The 23,722-nt window shown below is 46.1% G+C and overlaps 1 protein-coding gene across 1 annotated transcript; it reads right to left on the reverse strand.

The window, feature by feature from the left end:
• Positions 1–681: 681 nt before the first annotated feature.
• LOC137522929 (fish-egg lectin-like) lies at positions 682–19,923 on the reverse strand. Its single transcript, XM_068243084.1, has 4 exons — positions 19,865–19,923; positions 17,468–17,695; positions 6,934–7,258; positions 682–861 (listed from the first exon to the last, which is right to left on the reverse strand). Exons 1-4 carry the CDS (start codon positions 19,920–19,922, stop codon positions 687–689), a joined length of 786 nt encoding a protein of 261 aa, XP_068099185.1. The 5' UTR covers position 19,923; the 3' UTR covers positions 682–686.
• Positions 19,924–23,722: the final 3,799 nt, after the last annotated feature.

Raw genomic sequence — 23,722 nt, forward strand, 5'->3', positions numbered from 1 at the left:
CTGGCATGTCCTGACGGTAAGTCATGTGACACCCTGTTGCCATGGAGACACGATGCTGGAATCAGCAAGCAGGTGAGTTTTAACCCTCTGCCCGCTCGAGACTCTGCAAGAAGGGAGGGGGAAGGAGAGGAATCCGGCCGCCTATCAGTGGTCTGAATATGTAGTGTATGGGGGCCAGATACGGCCCATGGGCCAGTAGTTTGTCCATCACTGATGTAGACACACTGCAGATTTATAGCAGTATTTGTATCAGCTGTAACAAAGAAATGTTTTTCTTTAAAGGTTATTATGCTCTTGCTTATCTTTTAGAGCAGAGAGGAAGTTCAGAATTCAGGGTTAAAGTAAGTGTCCAAGCAAATAAAAAAAAAAAAGATCCACTTACCTGGGGCTTCCTCCAGCCCGTGGCAGCCATCCTGTGCCTTCGCCGCAGCTCTGGAGGCTCCCGGTCTTCTCCGCTGCAGCGTCTTCTGCGCTCCACCGCACGGGTCACGTGGTCCGGCCGACATCATCAGGACGGTACCGCGCAGGCGCAGTAGGACCACGTGACCCGCGCCGTGGTACGCAGAAGAGGACGACCTGGAACCCAACCTGGCGAGGTCAGGTTCTGCAGCGGAGAAGACCAGGAGCCTCTGAAGCTGCGGCGAGGGCACAGGGATCTTTTTTTTTTATTTACTTGGATGTTTCCTTTAAGGATAAGCTAAGTTATCTCTATAGCATTGAGCCAACTGGCATCTTAAGATTTCTCCATTCATGTTGATAAGCCACAGATAGAAGTCGTCAAAGGTGACATGCTTGTAGGTTTCAGCTAAGTTCAACTTTGCCCATCCTGTCCCCGCAGGATTACTCACAGTGATCCCATACCTGAAAGAAAAATGTTTAAGCAGAATTAAGTTAAACAAGACAATGTATCTAGAATGACAAAAAATGGTCCCCAGAAAGTACTACTCAGACATAAACATCACACCCTGTTTTTGCTGCATTGCCAGATGTGAATGTGCCTATACAATTGTATGAACCTGTTTACATCTCTGCTTGTGACCCATATTATCATAACACACTTTTTTTTATTTAAATTAAATACGTTTTATTAGCAGCACTTTTAGTAAAACATACATACTGTATACGGCCAAGCTATAATGCATTGCATTAGGGATGCACAACAGTAAAGATGATATTAACTAACCAACAAAACAAGAAGAGTGATCCATAGTATGCTGTATGGGGGACATATGTTATGACCAAGCCCACCATCAGCTTCAAGATCTTGGCCCATATGCAATTCATTTTTTCTCCTGAGTTATCTCCTGGGAGATATTTTTCTTCATCTTTTTAAAATAACTTTTTTTTAGCATCTTATGATTGTGAAGGTACCCAAAAATTAATAAAGTGCCATCAAAATTATTTTGAGTATTTTCTTGCTTGCTAGTGGTTTAGAAGGCATTTTATGACAAGGGGCAGGGGCGTAACTAGAAATCCCCGGGCCCCCCTGCAAAAAAAAAATCCCCCCCCCCAGGGCCCGCTCAGGGACTTTTTGGGGGGCAGGAGAGGTGACAGGTTGCAACATAAGAGGAGAGCGTGGCTGCAGATCAGTGGGGAGGGGTAAAGTAGTAAGAGCCCACTGCACCAATGGGAAGTCAGGATGTGCTGTGATCACCTCTGGAGCCACAAGGATCTCATCAAATTTTCCAAACGATCCGCACCATCCAAAATGAATACTTTATTAGCTCAGTTTAAAAACATCATAACAGGTTAAAATCCAAAAGTGGGTCTGTGCATTATGATAATAATCATAATGTACAGACCCACTTTTGGATTTTAACCTGTTATGATGTTTTTAAACTGAGCTAATAAAGTATTCATTTTGGATGGTGCGGATCGTTTGGAATATTTGATCAGTGGGGAGGGGGACATTCCCCCCCTTCCTCACCTCGGGCTCTCCCCTCAGCGCGCCCCCTCCTGCAATCAATAGGGGCAGCGGGCGGGCGGCTACAGACTGGGCACATACCTTCGTAGCACTGGATGTCTCCCATCAGTAAGTGCTTTATGCTACTTCCTGTGTAAACAGGAAGTAACATGAATCTCTTAGAGATCGGAGACCTCCAGCGCTAAGGAGGTATGTGTTCAGTCTGCCGCCGCCCACCCGCTGCCCCTATTGATTGCAGGAGGGGGCGCGCTGAGGGGAGAGCCCGAGGTGAGGAAGGGGGGGAATGTCCCCCTCCCCACTGATCTGCAGCTACGCTCTCCTCTTATGTTGCGACCCCTCCTGCCACCCAAAAAGTCCCTGAGCGGGCCCTAGGGGGGGCTCCGGTCCCACCGCGGGGGCAGGGGTTGCAACCCCTATTGTTATGCCGGTGACAAGGGACCATATGCAATTCACTTTTTCTCCTGAGTTTTCTCCTAGGAGATAATTTTTCATCTTCAATTTAAATTAACTTTTTAGCATTTTGCAATGGAAAAAGTACCAGAAAGTAGGTGAAAAAGTGCTATCAAAATTATTTTGAATATTTGTTTGCTTGCTGGTTGTGTAAAAGGTATTTTATTTACAAGTTGTGAAAATATCACCTAGGAGAAAACACAGGAGAAAAAATGAATTGCATATGGGCCAAAAAGTGTTTACATTTCACCTAGGAGCAAACTCAAGAGAAAAGGGGCCATATGCAATTCACTTTTTCACCTGTGTTTTCTCCTAGGTGATATTTTTAAACTTGTCAATAAAATGCCTTTTAAGCCCCCAGAAGGGAAGAAAATGATTAAAATAATTTTGATAGTACTTTTTCACCAACTTTTTGGTACTTTTTTTAGTTGAAAAGTACTGGAAAGTTATTTAAAATCAAAGATGAAAAATTATCTCCTAGGTGAAAACTCAGGTGAAAAAGAGAATTGCATATGGCCCATGGTGAATTGCATATGGGCCTTGCTTTGCATCAACTAGTAGATAATTGGCTTAAATTCACCAAGCATTACCGCATTTGGTAATGCTGAAAACAGCTGATTTTACCCTAAGGCTGGTTTCACAGTGGGACGTTAAAGTCCCACGTTACAGCAGCCAGTAACGCAGCATAACTCACTGCACTGTAAAATCAATGTGCTGTTCACAGTGCACACGTTGCGTTACATAGTAACGCAACACGTTTAAACAAAGTGCTGCATGCTGTACGTTATACTGGGCTAAGCCACGTTACACTGTTTGCACATGCTCAGCAATGTTGTCCTCCTCCTCCCAGTCAGCCACATGGCTAATTAATATTCACTGCACTGTGGTGACTCATGGTGGAACTGTAGTGTTGTCTGGATCATGAACGAATCGTTCATTTGATCCGGCTCTTTTTTGTGAGTCGAATCATCTGGATCACCACAATGAACGATTCGGTTTACAGTGGATGTCTGTCTGGAAGAAACAGGAACATACAGAATGTACAGTGCAGGGAAAGTCCTGTCCTGCGAGTCATTTCACCCCCAGTCTGCTTCCCTAGTAAAATGATTCAAATGATTCGGTTCAAAGATCCGGATCTGTTCAATGATCCGATTCAAATGATCCGAATCCTTAAAAAGATCTGGACTTCCTATCACTAACCTGGAGCGGCTGCTTTGAGAGCTGCGTAACAATCTGACGTCCAACTTCAACACCACCATGCGTTGCGTTAGGGGCACGTTATACGACCATAACGTCCCCTAAAACGCAACGTCTTGGTGGGTAAGTAGCCTAAGGGCTCATTCACACTGCAGGCGTTTTCAGGCTTTTTTCACCTACGTGCAATTTTTAAAATTGCCCCCAAACGCTTGTGCAATGAATGTCTATGAGAAGGTTCATATCAGCGGTGCGTGGACTGTTTTTGAGGCGATGACGCCTCAATGGAAGGTATTGGGGAAACGCAAAACGCTCACAAAATCAATTCACCAAGGCTGTTACTACATGTAAAACTGAAATGACCAAGCAGTGAGGTAAATGATCGACTTCAACAAGTATCAGTAAATATTAATCCTCCAAGGTTACAGAAGGTGGTAAAACATACAGTAGTTCCATTACCGACAGTTATCTTCTGTCAGGATTAGTGTGAGACTCACAGAAGCAGAGAGGATTCCCTATAAATGGCCCGGTTTCCTACACCCCCACAGTGAGCAGAGAGATTACTGCACAAAACAGGCTTCCCTTGTCTCCCTTTGGCAGTTTAACCTCTTAAGTTCCTGTTTGAAAATGCAAAGGTGCTAGTGGGGGAAACAGTGATGCCAACTCATCCCTTTAATTACTGACACATATGAATCATACAGGTTTCATGGCTAGGTAGATGCAGTTAAGGCACTCATTATGTGTAAGTAGCCCCAGAACCTGTATAACTTAGATGTGTCAGTAATTAAAGGGATGAGTTGGCAACACTGGGGGGAAATAAGGAGGTAGTGGGGGAAATCACCTAAGCAGGACATGTGAAAAGTCTCTCGGAGTTCACATAAATGGCACATAAATAAAATGTTAAGAAAGACTAATGGAGACTAGATTCAGAGCAAGCAGAGGCAGTATAACAAAACATGCACATTAAAGGGAAGTTGGGGATGCCTCTCTGCATGGAGACCAGCATGTAAAACATGTTATGCTGGGAATACACGGCTAGATTCTGAGCCATTTAGATGGCTCAATTGATAATTTCCGACACGTCCGATCTGCCGCCCGATCGTTTCCGCGCTTGATTCCGCATGGGGACAATGGAAACAGATAAGAGAATCGAGCAGAAGATAAGAGAATCGCCGGCGGAATCGATCAGGCGGCAGAATCGAGCCGCAAAAACGCACCGTGTATTCCCAGCATTACCGACAACTGGGCTTTGGGAGATTACCGCACTTCTACCGCACCTGTGAAAATTTTGGTGAATTAGCACACAAAAGTCTAAAATACCGACAGCGGTATTTTCCCTACTATTTTTCTCTTATCAAACAGGCTTTGGTGAATCGACGCTGTTGATAGTCGTCTGATCCAATCAACAGGCCCTCCAGAAAATCACACTTACATGGTTTATAAACCAATAATCATTGAACTTGTATGAACAGATTGCATGCTAGATGTAATCAAAGATAACTTTATACCTAAAAAGAAAGCGTACATGGCGTTTTGGCGCACAGGGCTTTTTGGCACAGGGCCGAATGACAGTTCACCCTGATGCCGCACAAATTTGGTAATCGTAACTCGTAGGAAGAAGTAATTTGGCCCAGTAATCCCTGATCCTCGAGTTACTCATGCACAGGGCATGGACTATAGTATTACTGCTATAGTCACGCCCATGGTGCTGTAGTGCCCATGGCATGAGCCATACCTGTACCCCTCTAGATACGCCTCCGCATCCAACCCCTCATTACATGTGTGGCCAACAAACAACCCCCCCCTCCCCCATACTATTTGTTACTACAATTACCTTCCTCAGCCTCAGCCCCCTGGACTCCTACTGTGCCCACGACGTCCTTCTGATCTCCTCTGGGCAGTGACAGCGACTCTCGCAAAGCTGGGCTGTCACCACCAGTCAGCGGCTACTGCACACGCTCGGCCAGTAGCAGTGTGCACCCTGGTCATGCTCCCAGCGTCAGGAGCATTCTGCACATACAAAGTATGCATAATTTGCTACTGCGACCCGGGTGCCCGCTGCTAGGGACTGTGCATGCGCAGTAGACACTGACTGGCGGCGACAGCCCAGCTTTGTGGGGGTTGCCGCCACTGCCCAGAGGGGATCTGAAGGACATCGTGGGCACAGTAGGAGTCCAGGGGGCTGGAAGAAGCCCCAGGTAAGTTTAAAGAAACCTGTAAGGGCAAAAAAAGAGTTACACTTTTCTTCTAACCCCCCTCCCCCCGCAGACGTCCTGTGCTCGCGTCGGAACAAAACAATCCTTTGGTCCCCAGCTGCGGCTTATTTTCATTGTCTCAGTCGGCAGGCCACTGCACCTACGCTGCTCTGGCTGCGTGAATCCTAGCTCCCGTTCACGTCGCCAGGAGCGTTCTGCACAGACACAGTACTGCGCCTGTGCCGGACGCTCCCAGCGCCATGAGCAGAAGTGAGGACGCACAGCCAGGGCCACGAAGGCGCAGTGGTCTTTGACTTGCAAGTCGGCAGTAACGAAACCAAGCCGCAGTGGAGGATCAGAAGATCGTCTTGTCCAGACTCACACACAGGAAGTCGGCAGGGGGCGGTAGAAGCCCCTGGTAAGTTAAACTCTATTTTTTGTCCTTACAGGTTTCCTTTAAAGAGAACCTGTAATAAAAAAAAGTTCCCCTGGGGGGTACTCACCTCGGGAGGGGGAAGCCTCAGGGTCCCAATGAGGCTTCCCCCTCCCCTGTAGCTGCAGGCAGTCCATCGCTGGTTCCCCCGAAGTGTCCCAGAATCCTCCCTCGACAAGCGCTGATAAGCACTGATTTATTTACCTTTCTTGGCTCCAGCGGGGGCGCTGTTGCGGCTCTCTGCATGGAGATAGGCGAAAATAGCCGATCTCCGTCGGGTCCGCTCTACTGCGCAGGCACAGGAGACTTGCGCCTGCGCAGTAGAGCGGCCCAACAGCGATCGGCTATTTCTGCCTATCTCCGAGCAGAGAGCGGATACTGCGCCTGCGCTGGAGCCGGGAAAGTAAATATTTACATCCCCGCTGTTCGGGGAGATTTATCTCTGCCGCCGTGGGACCGAGGAGGATGGGGGAAGCCTCAATATGATCCTGAGGCTTCCCCCACCCCAGGTGAGTACCCCCCAGGGGAGGTTTTTCTCATTACAGGTTTTCTTTAAAACCTTTTTTTTACCGTTTGACTTAAGATTCCCTTTAACTTATTTATCCAGACACCATTCCCTACCCCCATAACAATTTTGGTCACTAGGCCGTCCCTCCCTCCCTCTCCTGATGCAGAGTTGTGCAGTGGGGCAGTTATTTTCTTAGTTATTTCACTCACTGAAATGTAATAGAATTTACCTTCTGTAAATATCGCCATCTGGACTGACACCATACACAGCATAATCTGATCCAACCTCCATCATGACCAGTCTTCCTTCTATCTCTTGCCAGCCAGATCCTTGGCAGGATGTTGGGCTAATGCCGCTGCGGTAGTAGACCCGGTTGTCAGCATTTACTCCCCAGCAACCCAAACCTCCGCAACTGTAATATTTTAATCCCCCTTCCAAATTCACCCAGGAAATATCAGACAAAGGGCAGGTTTTGCTTGAGCAGATGATCCCGTTAGCAGAATTCACTCCAGCAATGAACCGTGGACCACCAGCATCCACCTGCTTTAAGCTACCTGGAAATTAGAAAAGAAAAAAAAGAAACGGCAATAATGATGAGTGTTCTTAAAGCACACCCAAACTGAGAGGCATATGGAGGCTGACATATTTATTTATAATACACATTGTGTGGCTGTCCAGCTGATCCTCTGCCTCTAATACATTTAGACATAGACCCTGAACAAGCACGCAGACTACAGGGGTGCTTTTAGGCATAGGCAGTACAGGCCATTGCCTAGAGTGCAATTGGTCCTGGAGGTGCCATGTTGCTGCATTAAGCCCCGCCACCTGAATGAAGCCCCTCCCTGACTAAGCCCCACCCCATAGGTGTTCTGTTACTTGTTTCTGCTGCAAATGCTTAGCGTAAGTTGCAGGCAGCTGACACTGTGTCCTCTTTGCCTTGTGCATCTTTTTTCCCCCTTTGTGCCTCCTTCTGACCCTTTTGTGCCTCCTTCTATCTCCCTTTATGCCTCTTTCTGTCTCTCTTTGTGCCTCCTTCTGCCTCCATGTGCCTCCTTCAGTCCTCCTGTGCCACCTCTGCCTCCTTCTGTGCCCCTTTGTGTCTTCTTCTGTCCCCCTGCGTCTCCTTATGTCCCCTTGTGCCTTTCTTTGTCCCCTTGTGCTACCTCTGCCCCCCTGTTTTTCCTTCAGTCCCACTCTGCTTCCTTCTGTATTCTTTGTGCCTCATTCTACCTCCATATGCCTCTTCAGTCCTCATGTTCCACCTCCGTCTCCTGTGCCTTCCTCTGTCCCTGCTGCATTACGGTTATTTTCTGGTGCAACATTGCTGCATTACGATTATTTTCTGGTGAAACGCTGCCGCATTACGATTATTTTCTGGTGAAACCCTGCTGCATTACAATTATTTTCTGGTGAAACTCTGTCGCATTACGCTGTTGCCATAGGTTTTCTCGCCTGGAGTGACAAAATGGCTAGAGGTGCCCCTGCGCAGACAAGATATTTGTTTAAAGTTTGAATGTAAAGTTTGCCACCGATCCTCCGATCCAGCCACTTAATACATTACCCCACTTGGCTCCAGTGATCGGCGCAGCCTTTCTGCACAGCTCTGGTCTCTCTATTGGGAGGATCGGGTCTGCGCATGATGTCATGATGTCGCCGACGTCATGTGTGATCCTCCCCATAGAGAGACTGGAGCTGTGCGGGGAGGCTGCACTGATCGCTGGATCCAGGCTGAGTAAAGTATAATCGGGGGGATCGGCGATGATTGGAGGGTGCCGGCTACTTATGCTAGCTAGCCTAGTGCTAGCTAAAGCTTGTGGGGGCATTAAATCTTTTAGAATATTTGTGGGGGACTCTAGCTGCAAAACCTCCTGAGCGGCATAACGCTCAGGAGGTTAACGGCTCCAGGGCGTTTTAATAAGTTGCTCGCTCCTGCTGCCACTGTGCACATGTGCGTGACCCCTGCCACCGTTACCCGTCGGGACACTGTGATCCTTGATCCATGATCCTCTACCCAATCACAATGCCTGGAATGAATGGACATGACCCCGATCAGGGGCCATTTCCATTCATAAAACAAGAAGCAGTCAGAGGCAGTGAAATGTAAAAAATAAAAAATCAACACTTCCTATAAAACAGGAGAGTGTTTTCAGCGCCATCTAGTGGCTAAAGAGTAAATATACACATGCAGATGTATACATACACTTATACACCCCCTCCCCCCCAAAAAAAAAAAAACTTCAAATAAAAAAAATCAGTTTAAAAACAAAAATACATAAATAGTTGCCTTAGGGCCTCAGCTTTTTTAAACTATATTTTATGAGGGTATATTACCATTACTTTACTTTATAGGGGCTTGTAATTATGGACTGGACTAAACAAAAATCAGAAAAATAACACCTATATTTACAAATAATATATTGTTACCATACATTGTGATGAGGACATGATTTAAATGGTTTGATAATCGGGACAAATTGGCAAATAAAATGTGTGTGTTTTATCCACAGGAGAACATTTTATTTTAACCTTTCAGTGACTGTTCCACGCCGATTGACATGAGCAGCATGGGCGCCCCAGGACCACTCCACGCCAGATTGGCGTGAATGTCTCTGAACTGAGATTGCAGGGAATCGCGCGCACCAATGCGCTCGCATCCCTGCTGGAATGACGGAGCAATCGTCACTCTGAGACTGTTAGACGGTGAAACCGCTGTCTTTTATCACTGTACAGCGCTGTGATCTATGGCAGCGCTGTACTGGGGACAGCCGTGTGACACGGCTGTCCCCTCTTGAGACACAGAAGTGATCGACTGTCATAGGCTGATGCTTATGACAGCCGATCACAGTGATTGGATGGAGGGGGGAGGGGGGGAGGGGATACAGTGAAAATAAAAAAAGACATTTATTTAAAAATAAAGGAAATAAATATATATATATATATATATATATATATATATATATATTAAAAAAAAATCCTGGGAGCGATCATTGCCCACCAACAGAGACTCTGTTGGTGGGCAGAAAAGGGTGGGGGGGGGGGATCACTTGTGTGCTGAGTTGTGCGGCCCTGCAGCAAGGCCTTTAAGCTGCAGTGGCCTATTTAATAAAAAATGGCCTGGTCACTGGGGGTTTTTTTTTTTTACAATGGTCCTTAAGTGGTTAAAACTATAATGCCTGAAAATGGAGAAATAATGAATTTTTAAAATTTTTTTTATTATTTTTCCCATTAAAATGCATTTAGAAAAAAAAATTCTTAGCAAAATGTACTACCCACAGAAAGCCTAATTGGTGATAAAAACAAACCAAGGTATATATCATTTTGTTGTGATAAGTAGTAATAAAGTTATTGGCGAATAAAAAGGAGGAGCAGTGACAGGTGAAAATTGCTCTGGTCTGTTTGGGTAAAAACCTCTAAGGGGTGAACTCTGGTTACAATGAGCTAGAAAGGGGTTAGAGGGAATCTGTAACTTTTTTTTTAAACTAAAGCACAGAGGCTGCTGCCATAAATTTCTCTAGGGAATGAAAAAACTTAGCACTTTCTGTTTAATATTTGTGAGTCCAGGAGGGGAGAGAAGAAGGAAAAGAGAGCTTGGGTCATTAACATCGCCTGACCATCTATATTGGCTGACAGCTGGAGTTCTAAAGTGAGGCTGATATTCCCATGAATGTGTGCTGTGCAGGAAAACTTCTTACTGGATCAGCAGCTTTCTACAACCCTGGCACTAATCACTGAAGCTTGTACGTCCCGGAATCATCTGCAGATAGCAGGTGCAGCAGAGTAAGCTGTGACTTTCTCATCGCACACCAGGAAGTAAGGAAGATGCAGGGATGCTGTGGAATTGTGGCTAGTGTACAGAGCAAAGCAGGGCAGCTTCAGACCAGGAAAGAGGATTTACTTTGACATGTGGCCTCTTATCTCTCCCAAGGGGTGCCACCCTTCTGCCTTTTCAACACCCAAAACCGTGGCCTTTCGAGAAATCCAGACCTGTGTGTGATTCAGACACTACTGCAGCCAAAGAGATTAGCAGGACTTCCCGGAAATGTGTATTTTTATATGGTAACTAGCTGATTGCCCGGCGTTGCCCGGGAATGTATTTGGCTAGTGTTGGCTCCGTCCACTTTTTCTAACCCTAACAATTACTCACTGACCAAGTTTGTGAGCTTTGCAGTCTTTGGTATCAATAATCTACATTGAAATGAAACAAATCTGAATGGCTGTGTGTGGCTCCCCCCCTTTTCTGAATTTGAACCCCAGTCACCCAATAACCAACTGTACCAGGTTTGAGGCCTGTGCCATTAACAGTTCAAGAATGGTAGCAATTAAATATTCCCTTTGAAAAGCAACAGGTGAAGTTTGATTCACTTTTGTAGACTCCACCCACTTTTCTGAATATTAATCCCAGTCACCCAGTGACCAACTGTGCAAAGTTTAAAAACCCTGCCATTAACAGTGTAAGAATGGCTGCAGTTTACATTTTCCCAGTGAAATTTGTATTTGTCTCCACCCACTGATGACCCGGCATTGCCCGGGTATGTATTTGACTGGTGTTGGCTCCGCCCACTTTCTAACCCTAACACCCAAACAGTCAATGACCAAGTTTGTGAGCTTTGGGGTCCTTGGCATCAATAATTTGTATATTCCCATAGAAATTAAACAAATCAGATAGGCTGTTTGTGGCTCCACCCCTCTCCAGCATTTGAACCCCAGTCACCCAATGACCAACTGTAGCAGGTTTGAGGCATCTGCTATTAACAGTGTAAAAATGGCAGCAATTTAAATATTCCACTTGAAAATCAACAGGGGAATTTTGCATGGCTGTTATAGGCTCCACCCACTTCCCTGAATATTAATCTCAGTCACTCAGTGACCATCTGGGCAAAGATTGGGAACCCTGAAATAAACAGTGTAAGAAGGGCTGCAGTTTACACTTTCCCAGTGAATGTTGTTTTTGGCTCCGCCCACTTTTTGTAACCTGGACACAAAGTCACTACTCAATGCCCAAGTTTGTGAGTTTTGGGGTCCATGGCATCAATAATTTGTATTTTCCCATGAAATGAATCAAATCTGATTCACTGTTTGTGGCTCTGTCCCCTTTTCTTAATTTGAACCTCAGTGACCCAATGACCAACTCTACCAGGTTTGAGGCTTGTGCCATTAACAGTGCAAGAATGGAAGCAATTTTAATATTCTCCTTGAAAAGTGACATGTGATTTTTGATTGGCATTTTTAGGCTCCACCCACTTTTCTGAATATTAATCCCAGTCGCCCAGTAACCAGCTATGCTAAGTTTGAGAACCCTGCCATTAACAGTGAAGAAGGGCTGCAGTAAAGTTTACAATTTCCCATTAAAAAAAATCTGTTTTTAACTCCACCCACTTTTTGAAACCTTGACACACAGTCACTCAATGACCAAGTTTGTGAGCTTTTGGGTTCCTGGCATCAAAATTGTGTGACTGGAAGCAGTTTATCCAGCAAAGAAATCTGGCTGTTTTTGGCTCCGCCCCTTTACTGAATTTGAACCCCCAAACACTTAACGACTGTAGCAGGTTTGAGGCCTCTGCTATTAACAGTGTGAGAATGGCTGCAGTTTCAATATTCCCCTTGAAAATCAATAGGTGAATTTTGATTGGCTCTTGTAGGCGCCACCTACTTTTCCGAATATTAATCCTATTTACCCAGTGACCAACTGTGTGAAGTTTGAGAACCCTGCCATTAACAGTGTAAGAAAAGCTGCAGTTTACATTTCCCCATGTAAAAAGTTAGTTGTTTTTGGCCCCGCCAACTATTTCTAATCTTGACATGCAGTCACTTAATGACCAAGTTTATGAGCTTTGGGGTCTTTGGCATTAATATGTTGCATTTTACCATTGAAATTAAACAAATCTGATTGGCTGTTTTTGGCCCGATCCCTTCAGAATTTAAACCCCAGTCTCCCAGTGACTGACTGTAGCAGATGTTAGGCCTCTGCCATTAAGAGTGCATAAATGGCAGCAATGTAAATATTCCCCTTGAAAATCAAAAGGTGAATTTTGATTGGCTGCTGTAGGCTCCATCCACTTTTCTGAATATTAGTCCCAGTCACCCAGTGGCCAACTGTGTCACGTTTGAGAACCCTGCCAATAACAGAATGGCTGAAATCAATCTAACAAATCTGATTGGCTGTTTGTGGCTCCACCCCTTTAGTGATTTTGGGCCCCAGTCACCCAATGACTGACTGTATCAGGTTTGAGGCCTCTGCCACTAACAGTGTAAGAATGGTAGCAATGTGAATATTCCCCTTGAAAATCAATAAGTACATTTTGATTGGCTGTTGTAGGCTCCACCCACATTTCTGAATATTCATTCCAGTCACCCAGTGGCCAATTGTGTAAAGTTTGGGAACCCTGCAATGTAAAAAATGAAGTTGTTGGCACCGCCCACTTTTTCTAACCTTGACATACAGTCACTCAATTATCAAGTGTATCAGCTTTGGGGTCCTTGGTATCAATACTTTGTATATTCCCATTGAAAAATAAACAAATCTGGCTGTTTGTGGCTCCGCCCCCTTCCTGAATTTGGACCCTAGTCACCCAGGTTTGAGGCATCTACTTTTACCAGTATAAGAGAATGGTAGCAGATGAAATATTCCCTTTAAAAATCAACAGGTGAATTTTTATTGGCTGTTGTAGGCTCCACCCACCTTCCAAAATCTTAATCTGTCACCCAATGACCAACTGTGCAAAGTTTGAGAACCCTGCCATTAACGGCGTAAGAATGGCTGCAGTTTATATTTTCCCAGTAAAAGTTGTTTTGGTTCCGCCCACTTTTTGTAACCTTGACACACAGTCACTCAATGACCAAGTTTGTGAGCTGTCAGGTTCCTGGCATCAAAAATGTGTGAATGGAAGCAGTTTATCCACCAAGGAAATCTGATTGGCTGTATGTGGCCCCGCCCCTTTAGTGAATTTGGACCCCAGTCACCCAATGACCGACTTTAGCAAGTTTGAAGACGCTGCCATTAAAAGTGTAAGAATAGCAGCAGTTTAAATATTCCCCTTGAAAATCAATATGTGAATTTTGATTGACTGTTGTAGGCTCCACCCATTTTCTTGAATCTTAATCACATCCACCCAGTGACCAAGTTTTGAGAACCCTGCGATTAACAGTCTAAGAATGGCTGCAGTTTACATTTTCCCATTTAAAATGAACGGCTGAAATTTGATTGGCTGTTTTTGCTCCGCCCACTTTTTCTGGATTTGTAACCTCGGTCACCAAGTGACCAACTGTGCCAAGTGTGGGGACTCTGGCTTGATTACTGTAAGAATGGCAGTCTTTTACATTTTTTCCATTGACTTGAATGGGTGGAAACTGATTTGCTGTTTGTAGCTCCGCCCACATGTGCAGGGGGGCCGTGAGACCCCCAGAACATATCATCCCAGGTAGTAAGGGATCTGTGTACCAAGTTTCGTTCAAATCGGTCAAGCCGTTTTTGCGTGATCGCGGCACATACACACACACATACACACACACATACACACACACACACATACATACATACATCCGATTTTATATATATAGATAAATATGGCAGCCACCATATACTATACCTCTCAGTTCAGGTGTGCTTTAAAGGGAAAGAAATAGTAAAGTGATCCAGCATCAAATTGCCATAATGGTCCTGTAACCAGCTGCGTAATTTGTTGGCGCAATATAAATCCAATAAATAATAATCCTGTATCTGCAGAGCCTGTTACCTGTTTTATACACAATAGATTTTGTAAACATATCTTTATAAATAGATCCCAGTGTATCAGTTCTGTTAAGACTTATACTGGCCGCAAACACAAAGGGCTCGATTCACAAAGCGGTGCTAACCCAGTTAGAGACTTTAGGCGTGATAACCATTGCACCACGCTGGTGAAAAGCCAGTTTAGGCATGATAAATTTAGGCGTGATAAGTTTAGATAAGTTTAGATCGCGCGCAAGTCTTGCATGCAAAGCAGCACCATTAAACTCTATGCGAAGTGCACCAGACTTTGCTAGCGCAAAACTTTTGATCAGCTGTGCACTGCGGTGCTAACCCAGTTGGTGCTATAGTTATCACGCCTAAACTTATCACACCTAAACTTATCACCAGGGATGGTCGTAGTCAGCCAACTTCTCTACGCTGGAACTACGCGTATTTTTACGCAAATACGCTTCGCAATCTACGGCTATGTAATCAAAAACGTCACTACATTTGCATTCCGTAGACTACGTGTTAAAATACGCAAGCTTCACGTAGTGCGAAGCGTAGTTGATGCGACCGCTTATGCCCTTATGCGGAAACATTTCCGCAATAATCTTCAACCTATTTGCAAATATAAACTAATATAAGCGTACATTCCACCTTCCAATGCGGAATTGTATGTGTATAAAAGGGCAATAATATTTCTGAGCATTGCGCAATGATCCGTATAGATGCAGGTACCGCACGCGTAGTTGACTTCGCAATACATACGTCAACTACGCGTAGCGGGCAAAGCTTCGCATAGCGGGACTACGACTACGCGGAAATGCGTACGTGTAGTTCTTAAACTTCGCCTACGAAGTACCATGCGTAGTTGCGTACTACGACGCGTATATTCGCGCTGGCGTAGTTTACGAGCAACCCTGCTTATCACACCTAAACTTATCACACCTAAACTTATCACACCTAAACTTCTCACACCTAAACTGAGTTTGGGCGTGATAAAGGGCTTTGCACCAGCGTGCTAACTGTTAGCGCCGCTTTGTGAATCAAGCCCATAGAGGCAATTATATGATGAAATTAACAACTCAATAAAATGATTACATTCATACAGATGATCGCATCACACGTGTAACGCACTATGCAACTTTCCGCCTGTGTTTTTAAAGGTTACGCAACCCCCCAGTATGAACCTGTCCTCAGGGCCGGGCCAAGGCAGAGGCGAGAGAGGCTCCAGCCTCAGGGCGCAGCGTAGGAAGGGGCACACAACTCACTCAGCTATCATTCCCCTATTGTGTTTGAAGCAGAGAAAATAAGAAAAGGGGATACATGGCAGTGACTGCCATACAGATAACTAGAGATTAACCATTTCAGGACCACAGGCTTACACCCCCTAGTGACCAGGCCATTTTTTACAATACAGGGCTGTGCAGCTTGGTCAGGTTGCTGCACAACCTTACGACTTAGCACACAACTGAATCTTGCCTCCTTTTGTTGTCCTTAACCTCCCTGGCGGTTTATTTATTTTGCCAGGGAGGCTGCAATGGGGTTTTTTTTAAATTAAAAAAAAAATATTTCATGCAGCCAACTGAAAGTTGGCTGCATGAAAGCCCACTAGAGGGCGCTCCGGAAGCGTACTTTCGATCGCCTCCGGCAATCGAAAGTAACAAGATAGGCCGCAATGAGCGGCCTATCTTGTTTCGCTTTCCTCGTCGCCATGGCGACGAGCGGAGTGACGTCATGGACGTCAGTCGACGTCCTGACGTCAGAGCCGCCCGATCCAGCCCCTAGCGCCGGCCGGAACTGTTTGTTCCGGCTGCGCTGGGCTCGGGCGGCTGGGGGGACCCTCTTTCGCGGGCAGCACACGCGGCTGGCAAAGTGCCGGCTGCGTGTGCTGCTTTTTTCAGAATGCAAATCGGCCCAGCAGGGCCTGAGCGGCGACCTCCGGCGGCATACCCCGAGCTCAGCTCGGGATTACCGCCAAGGAGGTTAATAGGACACTCTGCCAGAGGTCTCTGATCAGTGCTGCAATTTTTTTTTTTATTGAACAAAGGGAGGCTTTTCCCTCCCTCCACCCTGTGCCGTCCTAAATCATCATAGAACAGAGATTGGCACTGTTCCCTGCTTCTCATAGGAATCAGCCTAAGAGAGGCCACGCATTGGGAGCCGACTGAGGGGCAGCCGAGTGTCCCTCGTACAGCGCTGCAGGAGATAGCAGCACTGTACAAGTGCAAACAAAGGAGAATTCTTTCCCCTTTTGTCTCTAAACAGTCTGCTAGCTGTGATCGCAGTTAGCAGGCTGATCATGGAGCGGAGCTCCGTGAACCAGCAGGGAAGGATCGCACATGCACGCAAGCGTTCCCTGCTAAACTGCAGCTCAAGGACTTGACGCCAATCGGCGTTAGGCGGTCCTGGGGCTGCCGCTGCGGTCATGTCCATCGGTGTGACACGGTCGTTAGGTAGTTAAGGTGTTGGGGCCCTGGGGCACCTCTTACTCTAATAGCAATCAGTGTGTGATGGGTGGGGTAGGAGGGATGGAGAGGCACACTTGTCTCAGCCTTGGGTGCTGAAGGAGCTTGTCCCGACTCTGCCTGTTCCTAGGGCCCGTTGACATTGAGGATCACAAAACGCTAGCAAAATCAGTTGCATTTTGCAGCGGGGATTTTTTTTGCACATTTTTTTGCGCATTTTTAATTGTACAATTTTCCGATTTTTGATCGGTCGCGAAACGCTTTTTTAACGTTGCAATCGCAATCTCCTAAAGTCACGAAAAAGCACTGCATTCACCGTGCTCTCATTTATGGCGAATCGCCAGCGATCACCACAGTGAGATCACTGCCATATACTTTAAATTACACTAGTACTTTACAGGCGGTAAATGTCCGCAAATCACCCGAGTGTGAAAGGGCCCTTAAAGTGGACATTTTCAAGTTCTCCAACCCTCTTTATCAGCTTTCCTCCTTGCACGAAAAACCCTGTGTATATCTTATCATGCAAATGTTTATGTGATGTAAGTATTTTAGTGAACATACAAATATATATATTTATATTTTACCTGGTACAAGTTTACATTGGCCGTTCTCAATCCTGTAAACTTGGTTGGCTGCGCTGACTCCCCAAACTCCAGCAGGACCGACTGTCACATGTTTCAGCTTTCCAGGAATGGGTTTCCAAGCGTCATTTACCAAATGGTAAATGTCATCATTGTTGTCCACACCGTATACTTCACCAGCACCAGCATCAATCTGCTTCAGTTTGCCCGGCATCAATGAGCACATAAAATCTTAAATAAATAAATGGGGAAAAAAAAATACACTAAGAGTAAAATAGAATACAATATTACAGAGCCAACAACCAGGGCCGGAGCTACCATAGGAAAAAATGGGCAATTGCCCCAGAGCCCCAGAGCCTGAAAGGGCCCCCAAGGTGTCCCTCCTCCATCTTAACTGTTGCTCCCCAGGAACTCTGCAGAGTCTGTTAAGTTGGGGGGTAATTGGGGGAGGGTCAGCAGCCAGCTTAGGGGACCAGGAGGGAGATGTGGCTGCAACAAAGGGCCTCTAATGACGCTTTTTGGTCGGGGGTGTCTGTTGGGGGGCCCCCAGGCTAATCTTGCCCTAGGGCCCAATTGTTACTTGCCAACAACACGAGCAGACTAATGTTCATTGGCATAGTGATTAGCACTCTTGCCTTGCCTTGCAGTGCTGGGTCCCTGGCAGTGTTGCTTGGATACCCCCGATCACAGATTCGAATAAATCCGGCCACGGCAGTCCCAAAATCCCGATTAGCCGTGATTGTGACCCGGATTTGAAACTGACTTACGAATTCGACTCGGATTTTAAGCATGATTACCATTAGAATGCGGATTTACCTTTAACATTAACAGCAAAGCCCCTATACATGCTACAATCCCCAAAATTGCATGGATTATAAAGGTGATCAGTAGACCTCATAGTTTATGAGAAAATCGAATTTAAAGTTTCAAATGAAAAAAGTATTTGTGGACTACATTCCTACCTAATGGGGTACCTTTCTACCTATGAGGTACCTTACTACCTATGTAGTAGGTAGTAGGTGAACTTTTATTGGATGCTGTAGGCTCCATTGACTTCCCTGAATATTGATACCAGTCACCCAGTGACCAGCTGGGCAAAGTTTGAGAACCCTGCCATAAACAGTGTAAGAAGGGCTGCAGTTTACATTTTCACAGTGAAAAAAAATCGGGGAGGGGGCTCCATCCGGTTTTCGTAGCCTTGACACACAGTCACTCAATGACTAAATTTGTGAACTTTGGGGTTCGTGGCAGGGCCAGTGCTACCATAGAGGCAAGGGGGGCAATTGCCCCAGGGCCCCTAAATACCATAGTCACCCCCAGGTCTCCCCCTGATTAGTGCCCCCTGCACTGATTTGTCAAAATAGCAACTCACCTATCCAGGCACGCTGCTCCATTCATGCTCTCTATCTTCATCCCTGCTGGCTGCCTCTTCTCCATGACCAGTCATTGCGCAATAACAAGCACAGAGTCACTGAGAAGTTTGAGAACCCTGTCACTAACAGTGTAGCAATGGCTGCAGTTTACATTTTACCATCTAAAATGAATGGCTGAAATTTGATTAGCTGTTTTATGCTCCTCCCACTTTTCATGAATTTGTAACCTTGGTAACCAAGTGACCAACTGTGCTAAGTCTGGCATTAATACAGTGAGAATGGCAGTCTTTTACATTGGCGTGAATGGGTTAAATCTTATTGGCTGTTGTGGTTCCGCCCAGGTGTGCAAAGGGGACTCGAGATGTACCAAATATCACATGGATATGCACTCCAAATGACCGACCATTTATAGCACTGTATTTATTCAATTTTTCCTGTCCTTATATTGTGTTTGCCTTAATTTTTCCCTGGTAATATAACATCCTGACATCAAGCTTGCACACAGAAATGGCAATGTATTATCTCAGTGCACTGCGGCGTAGCGCACATTTGTGCTCATTATTACATAATACACACTGATGCACCTTATTGAAATCAGCACTGCTACACAATAGGTTGCCTGAGCCATTACTCCTATGCTATACACATCTGCAATACACTTACTCAACGCTACACTTACCCACATGTTCATGATTTTGCATATCCCTCTGCATTCTCCCCTGTACTATATGCTATTTCACACATTGCACATCCCTGCACTTTATACTTTCCTGCACCCTGTACTATCCTCAACATACTCCAATCTTCTACCAGGTTTTGCTACATTCTGGTGTCCTCTGACTTTCATCGTGCCCAGCAGGCACCAATCTGTTAGTTTGGTACAAACCTCAACAAAGTAAGAATATTAATAGCTAGAATTGTGGCTGTCACTATTCTTATAATACATATCAAGTCTTGCTTTTATCTTCATGAAGAGTACATATGCTTCCTCAAGTCCATCAGTAAATCCCACCTATAAATGCCTTACCTGTAGGAAGGCAGAAGACCTCTGAGCACAACAGGAGAAGGCTCACAACAAAGAGCATCTTGGTAGGTAGTTGCAGTTCAGACAGGTAGATCTGAGGAGCCAGCTGAATAAATAGTATACCTAGGCCCCTCCTGTTATAGAAGAACTGTCACTATAGGCTGTCTAACAGAAAACGTGTTAAACCACTTCAACACTGACATTTCACCCAACTTTAGAATTCAGCTTTTCATTTATGCAGTACTATTTTCTAACTTCTATCCATTTCATTTTTAGCAAAATCAATGAACCCTTTGAACACTCAGGCAGGGAACACACTTGACTGTTTTCGTGCGTGTTTTCTGCACAGAAAAACTGAGAGACTCATGTTAATCATATTACACACGCCAATGAGTTCTGGGTCACCATGAGCTTGCTGGTTAGTTGTACCTCTCGGTGTTACAAGCCCTACTCCATAGAGCCAAATTAATCCATGCCATGCACTGATGAGGATCAAACAATCCGGAACAGTCTGTATGCATGTTGGATTATTATGGCTCTGTACAAATTAACAAGCTGACACATCATTGCATTCCAGCGGTTCTGGAGGTGTGTTTAGCTTCTAAGGGTAACAATGGTTAATTTGCATATATTCAGCAGTGATGCACTGGGAGACATCTCAAGCTCACTCCAACCTGAATTATCGCAAATTCTTTCTGTTTTAAGAAAGCAAACTTTTGTTTTTCTTAGCATTTTAGTAAGGGCGCTTTTAGAACCATTGTAGTCTCTTACACACTCCAATGAGTTCTGGGTCACCATGAGCTTGCTGGTTAGTCTGTACCTCATGTTAATCAATGTGCTAGTTCCCACTTACGGTGTTGTTTGCACGCAGAAAAAAAACTGACATTCTGCATGATGACTGCACATTTTGGCAGTTCTCTCGCGTGCTTTTTAACGCACGCGTTTTCCTGCATGGCATCACACTTGGTGTGCAGATAAACACACCCTTGTCTCTCACCTGGAAAGCTACCAAAATGCGATCACCAAGAAAAAATCCTCCTACCTATCACAGGAGATCGCAAAGGCCGCCAACAGGCCAGCCCAACTATTTCGCACAGTTGATAGACTATGTAACCCATCCTGTCTAAAACCTACTATAACTCCCTCAAAGGAGCTATGTGAGAAATTTGCTTGCTACTTTGCTGACAAAGTATACTCTATTCGGTCTCTCATTCAGTCCACAGCACCCAAGACTCATGCAACTCCTGGAAATAGCTGCAAAAACAACCTAACACCCTGGACTGACTTCAAAAGTATTAGTGAGGAAGAGATCTCAGACATCCTCTGTCGTCTCCGCCAGACAACCTGCGACCTGGACCCTGGACCAACTAAACATATGCTGAAATGCCCTGACCTGCTTGGTCCAGCATTTCACAAAATAGTAAATTGCTCTCTGCAAACAGGGAGGTTTCCTACCTCTCTAAAAGAAGGAATCATCAAGCCCCTTCTTAAAAAACCTTCCATGGATCCAGATGCAATGAACAGCTACAGACCTGTCTCCAACCTCCCCTTCTTAGGTAAAGTTATTGAAAAGGCTGTCTATCTGCAACTTGAAACCAGGCTGTCAGTAAACAACATCCTGGACCCTCTACAATCCGGCTTTAAGAAACACCACAGCCGTAAAACAGCCCTCATCCAAGTCTGCAATGATCTGCTCATGACATGCCTGGAATGCACCGACTGGTCGACCCTGGAGGCACCCACCTTGGAGGAATGGTCTGAAAACATCCTCTCCTACATTCGCTTCTGCGAGGATGCATGCATCCCAACCAAAACCTTCAAAGTCTTCCCAAATGATAAGCCCTGGTTCAGCAGCAACCTACGACGTCTCCGGAAGATCAAGGAGGAGGCACACAAGTCGGGCACCCCAGAAGAGTACAGGAAAGCCAGGAATTCCCTGAATAGAGAACTGAAAGTTGCGAAAAGGACCTACTCTAACAAGGTAGGCCTCAGCCTACAGTCCAACAACTCGCGGGAAGTCTGGAAGGGTCTCAAGGCGGCAACGAACTTCAAACCTCCCCTTCATCAAGCAGCTTCCAGCTCACAACTGGCTGAGGAACTCAATGAGTTCTACTGCAGATTTGATCTCCAACCCAAGCAGCCTGTGGCCCCAGCACCTCAGTCAGCTCCAGACTTCACGGCATCCACGACGAAGGACGCCCAGGGCCCCCCAGGGGCCAGCGGCATCCCCACTCTGACCGCAGTACAGGAGGAGGATGTGCTACAACTCCTCCGCAGACTCAATCCCAGGAAGGCCTCTGGCCCGGATGGGGTGTCCTCACTCTGCTTGAGAACCTGCGCAACGCAACTAGCTCCCATCCTCACCTCCCTCTACAACAGATCCTCATCAGAAGGAAAGGTCCCCTCCAGTTTCAAAAGGTCCACAATCATCCCAGTACCCAAGAAAGCAGGGAACACGGAACTCAACAACTTCAGACCAGTGGCCCTGACCCCCATCACCATGAAAGTATTCGAGAGGTTAGTGCTGGCCCACCTGAAGCACTCCACCAGCACCCTCCTCGAACCTCTCCAGTTTGCCTACAGGGAAAACCGATCAGTTGATGATGCCATCAATGTCAGCCTGGCGTACATCTCGGAACACCTCGACAGTCCAGGGGCCTATGCTAGAGTCCTTTTCCTGGACTTCAGCTCGGCTTTTAACACCATCTGTCCAGACATCCTGATCGACAACCTTGCACATCTTGGGGCAGATTCCCTCCTCTGCAGGTGGGTAAAGGACTTTCTCTCCAACAGGACTCAACGGGTCAAGCTTGGCAGTCTCATCTCCAGCGAGAGAACCACCAACGTTGGTGCCCCGCAGGGCTGCGTGCTGTCCCTTCTCCTGTTCTCTCTGTACACTAACAACTGCACCTCGGCCTCCGACTCCGTCAAAGTTATCAAATTTGCAGATGATACCACGCTTATAGGCCTTATCGACAGAAACGGGGAGGACGCCTACCGAAACGAAGTTGCGAGGATCTGTAATTGGTGCAAGGACAACAATCTTGTTCTCAACACGGCAAAGACCGTGGAACTTATCGTGGACTTCCGGAAACTCCCCCCGGCCCCCCTACCTGTGTTCATCGATGGGTCAGAGGTCTCCAGAGTTCAAAGTGTACAGTTCCTAGGCTCAACCCTAACAAGCGACCTCAAATGGGGGCAGAACACCACCAGAACCCAGAAGAAAGCTCAGCAGCGGCTTTTCTTCCTACGCCAATTGAAAAAATTCGGAATGTCTCGGGATCTGCTCACCAGCTTTTACTCCGCGACCATCGAATCCATACTCTGCTGCTCCATCATCGTCTGGTACGCTGGAGCAACCGCCAAAGACAAATACAAACTCCAAAGAGTAATAAAAGCAGCAGAAAAGATCATCGGTGCCCAACTGCCCTCGCTAGATCTCCTCTACTCCACGAGAATGAAGACAAGGGCCTCCAAGATCTTACTCGACCCCTCCCACCCTGACAGACGATACTTTGTGACCCTTCCACTGGGTCGCCGCCTGAGATCCATCCCCGCAAAGACCACTAGGCGCATGACCACCTTCTTCCCCCAAGCGGTTCTCCTGCTGAACTCACCGAACTCGAAACCCCCCCCCCCCCCCCCGGCTTACATCCCGGGGACACTCTAGCCCCAGACATCACTTCCTTCCAGCTGCAAACTCTGACCCCCCCCCCCCCCCCTCGAGACTCTAATTGAGACTGAGATGGACTACATGTATGTATGTATGTATGCATGCATGTATACCCTGCTTGCCTTTGCTATGTTTTGCCATGTGTTGTTATATGTCCCTGATCTACTCTTGCCATGTGAACCACAAAC

Source organism: Hyperolius riggenbachi, chromosome 6 (assembly GCF_040937935.1).
Source record: "Hyperolius riggenbachi isolate aHypRig1 chromosome 6, aHypRig1.pri, whole genome shotgun sequence".
Lineage (NCBI taxonomy): Eukaryota > Metazoa > Chordata > Amphibia > Anura > Hyperoliidae > Hyperolius > Hyperolius riggenbachi.

Coding starts and splice junctions, on each gene's coding strand:
- LOC137522929 (XM_068243084.1), bottom strand. CDS start 19,922: ATGCTCTTTGTTGTGAGCCTTCTCCTGTTGTGCTCAGAGGTCTTCTGC. Junction 17,696..19,864: donor GGTCTTCTGCCTTCCTACAG/GTAAGGCATTTA, acceptor TATTTATTTAAG/ATTTTATGTGCTCATTGATG. Junction 7,259..17,467: donor CCAATGTAAACTTGTACCAG/GTAAAATATAAA, acceptor TCTAATTTCCAG/GTAGCTTAAAGCAGGTGGAT.